General features: G+C 46.1%; 1 protein-coding gene across 2 annotated transcripts in view; it reads right to left on the minus strand.

Annotated features, from left to right (window-relative positions):
* LOC138582988 (monocarboxylate transporter 6-like) overlaps positions 1 to 8,603 on the minus strand; it is an 863,635-nt gene extending 855,032 nt beyond the window's left edge. The window contains exon 1 of one of the 2 annotated variants that reach the window (XM_069654831.1): positions 8,406 to 8,603. In XM_069654831.1, coding sequence (XP_069510932.1) covers positions 8,406 to 8,510 — 105 coding nt within the window. In that variant the 5' untranslated portion in view covers positions 8,511 to 8,603. The remainder of the gene's footprint in view (positions 1 to 8,405) is intronic. The other variant, XM_069654832.1, reaches the window with a different exon arrangement.
* Between the last annotated feature and the right edge of the window lie 740 nt (positions 8,604 to 9,343).

Below are 9,343 nucleotides of genomic sequence, written 5' to 3' on the forward strand. Positions count from 1 at the left end.
CTCTTCTGATTTTAATGTCACCCACACAAGCCTGGTGAGTCATTCAGAAAATTCACACAGTGCGGTCAGGAACCTTTCGATATGAGCACACACTGTCCAGTGGATAACATTATAGACTATCCCAGCATGGACTTCAGCATCAGCACGCACTACTCGTCTGGAAACATCAATAGCATCCCAGACCATCCTACTGAGGATTTCAATACCAACCTTGAAATATTCTGTGCAACAAAATAATAAGAAATTAATCCAATAGTTGATACTCATGCTCTTTAACAGCAAAACCTAAATATTCTGAAAATATACAAAATGAAAAATGCAATAGCTTCATTTAAGTTATACTAATTGAACATTATTTCCCGACTGCTACTAGTATGTGTATCAGCTTATTAAAGTGTGTTTAAATGTGCGTGTGTTTGGGTAGGGTTATGTTTCCTTCCTTGTAGTGACACGTGGTAATTTTTACAAAATGTACCTTGTGGGGACCTGCATTTTGTGTATTTGTTTCTTTGATCTGCCCCCATACACACAGCCCTTGGCATGTGCAGAGAGGCCAGTGAGCAGGGATAATGCTTTCGGTGCTGCAGTGAGTAATACACAGAATAATCTCATTTGAGTGACACAGAAAAGAGTCATGCTTGTCCTGATGAAAGTTGGAAGCAGTTGTTCTGACAGAAACATGTTTACGTCCAGGTTCCTCTACCTTCATTATCTTTTGATAGGTGTTTCTTCTTACATTCATATTTTAAAACTTAGCACTCATGTAAAGTATTAAATTAGGGTTGTATACAAAAACTCTCAATATGAGTACAGGTCAAAGAGTGAATGCTAGGGCAAGGAACATTAGCCCATGAGCATTTGTCCACAGGGTCTAGTGAATGCAGACTTACTTTATGCATTAATGCAAAAATCCAAGTGCAGTTGGAAGCAGACAAAACATAGGCCATTTGTAACCAGATTTTACCCCCACCTAAAACCAGAAAGTGATTCGTTCAAAGAGGATGTATTATAGGTGAAATTGTTTAAACTTATACCCTTTACAGGACTCAATGGGAGGCCTCCAGAACAACTGCAGTAATTATTGCCTTGGTGTAGGAACCACATGTATTGTTCCTTTGATGTCTGCCAGCATGTGCAAATACGCAGAATCATTGGCATGAAACTGCTGTGATTTTGCGCATGCAAATGTTTCCCACTCCCGATCTATAAATACTCTTTGATATATTTTATTTATATCGCGCCCATACACAAGTGTTTGAGGTAGTGTTTTGGGTAGTTTTCGGTAGCACACTGTTGTAATGTGCATCTGAGGTGAGGTGGTGACATCACTGTTGTATGGAATGTAGTGATGTCAGAGTGTGTGGAGTGTTGGGGATGTTATGCTCTGAAAGCTGATTCTAAGATTTACAATTGAGAGCTATGCTGGCTTGAAGGGACATACCGATGTTGTTCCTGGCAACTAACTTACAATAAACCTACATATATCTTACCTGCTGGTCCGGGTGTTACTCCAGGTACCAAGATATTACACTGGCGACGAGGATGGGATGCTGTTGTGGAGGGTGCAGCAGTTGAAGTCCAGGAACATCGCCCTCCATAGCTCATGTCCCATGGTGATGCCAGTTGGTTGCTGCTAGTACTCTGAGCCAAGTACAGCGCATCAGCTAGCCGGGTGGGGCGGACTACGCATGTTCACTTGTTATGGGAGATCTGCTAGACTGCACTTAGCTCGTGGTGCAGGTGAGGGGGTACATGTACAATGTACTAAGTACTCCTTGTGGAGTTCCTGCGGTCCTCAGGAGTTTTGTTCATCGTGCCCTCCCCTTCTGGACGAGGGCAGGGGTTGGTTGGCACACGTTTCGGTGTAAGGTGGAGGAGCGGGGGCCCTTTTTGCCGGGTCCCCCAGCGGCGTGCTGTGTTACAGCAGTTTGTTCCCCAACAGGCCGGGCGGTGTTGGGGTTCCTCGTGGAGTGAGGCGAGAGGTGGAAAAGAAGTGTCTCTGCCACTCTGCGTTGAGCCTGGGCGAAGGGGTGTAAGGTGCAGTTGCGTTCCCCTCAGGCAGTACGGCGCAGGTCCCAAGTGCATTGTTGTGGGTCCATGACACGGGGCTCTGGCGTGGAGTGGTTCCGCCAGGCAGTGTGTGCCTTGCCCGGATCTCCCTTGTGCCAGGTGGAGTGCGAGGTGGTGGGTCGCCGACAGAAACACGAATCGAGAGCGAGCGGAGATGCGTCCCCTGCTGCATCTGCAGCAAAATGATGACGTCGAGGCGTCATTGCAGTGCGTTCCAGCCTGAAGAGCTAGAACGCGTGAGAAGTTCCGAGTGTGCCGCACGTGCGTATTGCGGAAGTGACTTGTGCGTCGGACTCCGGTACTGGAGCGGTAGCAGTATGTACGACTGCTCAAGGAGCTCAGACGGGAGGTCAGCCAGTGATTGTTGGTCCGCCATGTTTTGTGCCCCTGTCACACTAGCTAATGGAAGTCACCATGAGTGTCCTACGAGAAACGTTTTGAGAACTGTTTATTCTTCTGGAGTCCCCGAGGGTTATTCTTCTCTGGGAACTTGTGGGAGTTCCGGTTCACTGTTTGGAAACCTGAGAGTGTTTGGTCTGCATTCCTGCGTAATGTTCATAAGGACATTCCTGCGTAATGTTCATCAGATGTCGTTCTGGACAGTAAGAGTATGTTGTTAGGCTCGTGGTGCGTTGTCCTTTTGTAGTGTGGCCTGTATATGTTTTTGCACCGGTGCATGTGTGTGTGTGGGGTCGGTATGTGTGGCGTGTAGTGTTGTGGTCTGTGTTTGAATTAGTTTTGCTCATCCAGGTTCCGTGAATGTAGTTGTGGGTCAGTGTGGATGCGTGCGTTTTCTTTGTGCCTGTTGTGTTATTTTTGTGAAATCATATTTCAGTTCAATATTTTTAATATGCTATTAGTAACAATTTTCTTGCAGGTGGACGTAAATCAGGATGGACTCGTGGTTTGCTGGTTTATGGGCATTGTGAGAATTTCAGAAATGCAATGTTTACAAAATTGTTTTAATGATACTTTCATTTTCAGCTTCTGTGGGGACTCAATGGTCATGTGACTTGGACTCGCGAGTGGGTTTGGACTAGTGAAATTTCCTTCCACAAGAGACTCGCGGGTAGGTTTGATTTTCGGGTGATGTGATTTCTGAACGTTCTCATTGCACCCAGATGTGTGTCAACATAACCAACGTGTGTGGCTGTTACATGTAGATTTTTTGGGAACTATCTTAAGGATGATTGTGACCGTGGTTACCAGATGTGTTGTGAGCTGGAGCCCTCCTTTTAATAGCGCGTGGTGTAATGTGTACCCTGATGGTAGCTTGGATTAGCCTAGGGGTCCCACGTGGGGTTGCAAGTGCATGGCAGTTTAAATGCATTGGACATGGTGTCCTTAGTGTGTGGTTGTGCACTGGTTTTGGTGCACTGCTTTGGTGGAGCAGTTTGACTGGACTAGGGGTCTTGTGGTGTAGTATAGGTGTACTGCGGTGTTGCAGTTTGGCTGGAGTAGGGGTCCTGTGGTGTCGTGTAGGTGTACTGCGGTGTTGCAGTTTGGCTGGACTAGGGGTCCTTTAGTGGCGGTGTTGGTGTGCTGCGGTGGTGCCGTTTGGCTGGACTAGGGGTCCTAGGTGCGTGTTGGTGTACTGTCATGGGCAGTTGGTTGAGACTTGGATCTTGTGTTGTGTTGGTTAAGGAGTAGTGTTTTTGCACAGTCTAGTTGGACTATTTGTTCTTAGGTGTTCTTGTTATGTTAGGGGTGCTCTGTATGGTGCTGTGGCGAACAGATGTAGGGATGGTGTGCTTGTTGTGGCTCTTGGTGAGCTGGTATGGTGCCCGGGGGTGGCAGCCCTGGTGCCCTAGGGTGCAGACTAGGGTGGAAGGTTGTTTGTGCGTGGATGGTTTGGCATGTTAGGTAGTGTTCTATTTTTGGGAACGCTGGGGCGTGGCAGGTCATAGGTTCCAAGGGGCAGCTTGGAACAGGTGGTAGTGCTTAGTTTATTATTTTTGTTTCTCAAGGGTTTTTCCAGTTCTGTTTTAATGGGAAGAGTTAGCCCTTATTAGATTGCGTTGGGCTCCTCATTGTTGTGTTTTGAGGCGAAGGAGTGTAGTTGGAGTTGGAAGTGTTCAGGAGTTGGGGTTGGGGTGTCTCGGCTGACACAGGTTTGGTTTTTGTTGTCCAATTTGTTGGTGGCACGGTTAGAGAGGTATTCTTGGGGTGCCATGTAGGTTATGTATGTCCCATGTTCCATGGTTTTGTTGCTAAGCACATCTCCCTAGTGTCATAAAATGGGTTGTGTTGAGGGTGATAGTGACCTCCAAGGTGGCAGTTTTCTAGTCGTTAGTGGAGTCTGGTTAGTTGGTGCATTACGTGCTGGCTACACGTATATTTAGGGGATTGTGTCAGTGATGGTTTTAGTGGAATTCCTCTTTGTTCAAGAAATTAAAGGTGGGAGAAGTGTTGTAATGTGTATCTGAGGTGAGGTGGTGACATAACTGTTGTATGGAATGTAGTGATATCAGAGTGTGTGGAGTGTTGGGGATGTTATGCTCTGAAAGCTGGTTCTAAGATGTACAGTTCCGAGCTTTGCTGGCTTGAAGGGACATGCCGATGTTGTTCCTGGCAATTAACTTACAATAAACCTACATATATTTTACCTGCTGGTCCGGGTGTTACTCCAGGTACCAAGATATTACACACACTTTATTAAGTGTTTTTGCAAAAAACTATGCACATTAACCACTGCAAACAGAAGAAAATAGGATACAATATCGTACGATTTTCATATCTTTGCGCTGCCCTTTATCTGTTTCAGCTGAAATAATCTACCCCAAGGTTAGAGCATGGCAGGACTTTCTGCCATGGCCTTGGTTCCTAGCCCATAATTACGACGTCAGAATAGGTCTCACATATATGGTGTCAGTAAGATACGTATTTTAGATGTACTAAATATACCAGTGTTGATGAAGAGACCATTAATAATCATCTTGAAATGATAGTCTCAACTTTTAAAGGCAATCTGCCTTAGTATATTCCAGATTGCACCCCCATAATTTCCCGCGGGGATAGCTCTGCCCTTGTAAACTGTTATCATATGTTCTAGGGATACATTTTGCAAAGTCCTTGCTAGTCTGAAAATTCACCCAGGAGTTTGGCTCATCTTAACACTTTGCTTCGCAATATGATCGTCCCACTTCTGCCTGCTATATTGTAACAAATCCTCAAATAGTAAAAGCAGGAACAGCATTGCAAACACTGTCCTTCTAGGGTCAGCAACACAAAACGTTTGTTTTTCCGGGAAACCCACATGGTAAAACATTTAGAATAATTGACCAGAACTTAAGTGGGGGGGTGTTCATCGACAAACATAATGCAATGTGACATCACCAGAAATCAGCATTTCAAGGTGAAATATGCATGTCATTAAATTGGCTTTGCATAACCACCCAGATTGAACCGAATGAATGGCATTTTCCTTTCATAAAATCAACACAGACACAAAACCAAGAGAGGATTTTTTTCTTCTAATAGTGCTTTTGAAAACGTTAAAAGGTGTGCATGTTTTAAACTCCAAGAACCACTACAAATGTAGTGGGTGAAGGCACAGGAAGTAGAGGGTCACCAAGATGGTGACCCCCAGAAAGGGGAATAGTGCCATAAACAGTGGTCTCTATATGCAGTGCCTGCACAGGGGGAGCGGTCTCTTTGCACGTTCACTCCCCCTGCAGCAGGAGCAACATTGTCCCACCCAACCCACCAACGTGTATTTTATTTGTAGGTTGTCTAATGATTGGATTGTCACAGGCGGTAACTCAGGTGATCGAGCAGTGCCAAAACTAACCTCCTGATCGAGGGTAAAGAGCACCAAGAGTAAATTGCCCCCTGTTAACCTAGCACAGCAGCAAGGTCAAAAAGGAAGCGCACCCCCGTGGTCGTAAGCTTCCAGCCTGGACTGGTGGAAAGGAAAGTATACTGTTGCTCCCAGCAGCCCTTCAGCAGCGGCTGACAATGTGTTTCGCCCTAAGCGGGAGGCTCAGGGAGTGGAACCTAAGTATGCTGGAAAAAGAATGGATAGGCGAAAAAAAAAAAGAGCTGAATGTAAATGAATAAAGAGATGAAAAAGAAAAAGGGGTACTGATGAGAAGGAAGAATAATCAGAAAAAGTGTTGCTAGTCCTATTTTGGTTTTAATTTACGGTGTGAAATGTGTAAGAATAAACTGGGGCCTTGTTGTGCCACAGTAAGAAGAGCTGGTCTTGCCTCAGTTATTTAGCCAAGGTGGGCTACAGTGGGCTTGTATATATCTTGTTGTGTGGGTGGTGAACAGTACCAGACTGCCTACTTAAACAGACCCGAAAGCAAAGCTCAGCCAACTTGTGGTATGCATCCATCAATCAACCCAACCACAATGCTATCTTACATGTTCCACTCTCTCCGCACTACCCTAACCCACCACCCACTCCTTCAGATTCGCCAGAGTTCCTGGAGGCCATGCAAATGGCAGCAGAGCATAGTATCAATCCTAATAACATAACAGACCATTTGCTTGTCCTGATCACTTCCCACTGCTCTCACCCCGTCTGATGCTGCTGCCTTATGCCCAGTTTTCTTCTCCCTTGGAACACTGTTCTCACCTATGCTGCCAATGACCTCACCACTCTCCAGTGGCGTGCCGAGCGAGGCAAGCTGCCCCCCTCCATAGGCTCTTTTGATAACCTGACAGGGACTTTTGTCAGTGGGACACCTCTCCCGTTCGTTCGGCGCCTCAATGAGAATGCCCAACGGGAAAGGTGTCCCGCTGGGAGGACAATGTGTGCTGAGCAATTCCTGCTCAGCATGCTCATTGTCCTGGCAGCAGGACACCTTAACCTTTCCGAACAGGTGAGGTGTCCCGCTGCCAGGACAATGTCCCAAGGAGCTCCGTGCAGCAGAGGGGCTGGCAGGTCGCTCTGTGTAAACAGAGCATTCAAATGTGAGCCATTAGGCAACAATGGGAGGGAAGGGGGACTATTAGCAGGGACTTTTGTCACTTTAGAAATGGGAATGGGAGGCAGTGATCAGCAGTGAGAAGGGTGCACAATGATGCAGGCGTTATGAAATAATTACTATGGCTTTACCCAACAGGGATTTGTTAGGCTCACATTAATTTGCATGATGCTATTGTAACTTTGCATGCAGGATGAGGAGAATAAAATTAAAGCCATCCTCTAATTGCTCAACATATTTCTATGATGATGTCTATATGGTAAAGTTAATTATGAAAAGATAGTTTATTATGTAATGTGCTTTGCTTCAAAGGCATTGATATACATTATTATTTATATGAAATGCAAAGGGAAACCTTAATATCTATATCAACTAAACCTGAGAAGATGTGCTCTGCTTAAATTGTTCACATCCCAGTTTCACTGTTTATCCAAAGTGGCAGATCATATAATCCCAGTGTCTTATCTGCGGCTCTGCAAGTGATTCACTTCCGAGCTTATGTTAATATATCATGCTGTTATTTAAAAAAAGACTGACTATAGAGTTACTCCATGTATAACAATAGTGCAATTTAGGTATTGTGCACCACAAAGTTATTTGCCACTTGGTTTACTTATGGCAATTTATTCTAAAGTCACTTCCATGGTACCTCCAAGTATCAAAGACTGATGATGCTCCTTGCAATGTCCCTTTCTTTGAAGTAATTTCTGTTGGTGCAATCCATATGCAAGTTAGGAGGTTTGTATGTATTTTTCCCCAGAGCGCCTGGACAGAGCTCCGATATATGAATTCCCTGCATCTGTAATGAATTGCAGTGTTATTTGCAGTGTTATTTGTTTGTTATCTGTTAAAATGCCATCTGCCACTAGTTACCAAAAGAGTAGATTGGGGTGGGCGGTTTGTGGGCGCGAATGAGACCGTATGGATTGGGGGTAGAGTAGCAGGACCTTTTTTCGTGGACCCCAACCTCCTCCCCCCCCACTCCCCCCATCCCATCCCATCCCCATCATCTATTGGTCTTGTCTTACCACTGCACCTATTACACTTTTTTCGTGTCTGTGTTTCGAAACCCTTCTTAAACCCCCTCTCCCTCGTGCAGCAAACGGAGGTAATTCAACTGACACATTCCCGCAGCGCGAAGCTACCGTTTTTGCTGCCAGGTTGTAAAAGTGCTGTTACATGGCCCGTTATCAATAAGAATCCAACCCCGCCCAAATGGAGAAAACTCTGCGAGGGACCCTCTCCCCCTCGATTTACTCAGTGTCATCGGCCCCATAACCCCGCCTCTACTGCTGGAGATAACTTCCGTTTCCCCTCAGCCCTCCATTTCCATCCGTTCCCCTCCCATGCATCTAGGCATTGCGGCTAGCCCGGCCCCCTGTTCACAGTATGGTACTATACCTTTCTGCTGCAGGGTCTGCCTCCGCCTTCCTCTGCGACGACTCTACACTCCAGCAGGCGGTTCTCACAATGCAGCGAGGTTCGCCAAACCCGCCTCCTCCTCATCCTGGCCCACCCTATTTCACGGAGCCTTGGGCGCGGGCTCTCCCAATGCGTTTCCCTCTTCCTGGCCCCTCGAGACGATTTCCTGAAGTAATTCGCGCTCTAACGTCTGAGCTGGATTGGCCAGCGTGGGACTGGAGCCAGCTCCCTGCACGCCGGGCCTGTTGCGACATGTCCCCGCACTGCCTGGGATGTTATTTGAACCAAGAGTCCCATTGGAGAAATTACAGAGAGAGACTGGAATTGAGAGATCCAAGAGCGTAGTGACGTTGACAAGGACATAGAGGCACCCTAAAGAACATGTAGAGTAAGGATAGCAGGGCATGGATTCAGGGGTGGCCAGGGAACCAAATGAGGCCCTATGTTCAAAGTGCCGCCACATTTTCGGCAAGCCCAAACCTTTTCCTATGAGGACATTTGAAAATAAAATAGGTTACCACACAAGAGGCCTACAGAGAAATTTCCAGAGTTATCTATTGGCAAGTCCACCCATGCATGGATTGGAGATGAAAGATGAGACATTTCAGGAGGGAGGCAGAAGAGTTTGAAGGAAACAGTGGAGAGCTAAGAAGAGACACCCTAGAACCGGGAGTATATAAGGATTACAGAACACAGTAAAGGAGAAATTGTCCAGAGCTAGAAGTCTAAAGGGAAATGGCCAAAGAGGACCAAGGTGGATCACACTAATGGTAGGTGTATACATGCAAGATAGAAGAAAGTGCACAGGCAAAACACAGAAGAAACACTATCATAAAGAGGAGGTTACACAGACATTCAAGCAGGTATATCAGGGGTGTAGAGAGGAGAGAACAAAGGAAAAAACGGACGATTCATGA

This window comes from Ambystoma mexicanum, chromosome 3q, assembly GCF_040938575.1.
Source record: "Ambystoma mexicanum isolate Mex_15411 chromosome 3q, UKY_AmexF1_1, whole genome shotgun sequence".
Lineage (NCBI taxonomy): Eukaryota > Metazoa > Chordata > Amphibia > Caudata > Ambystomatidae > Ambystoma > Ambystoma mexicanum.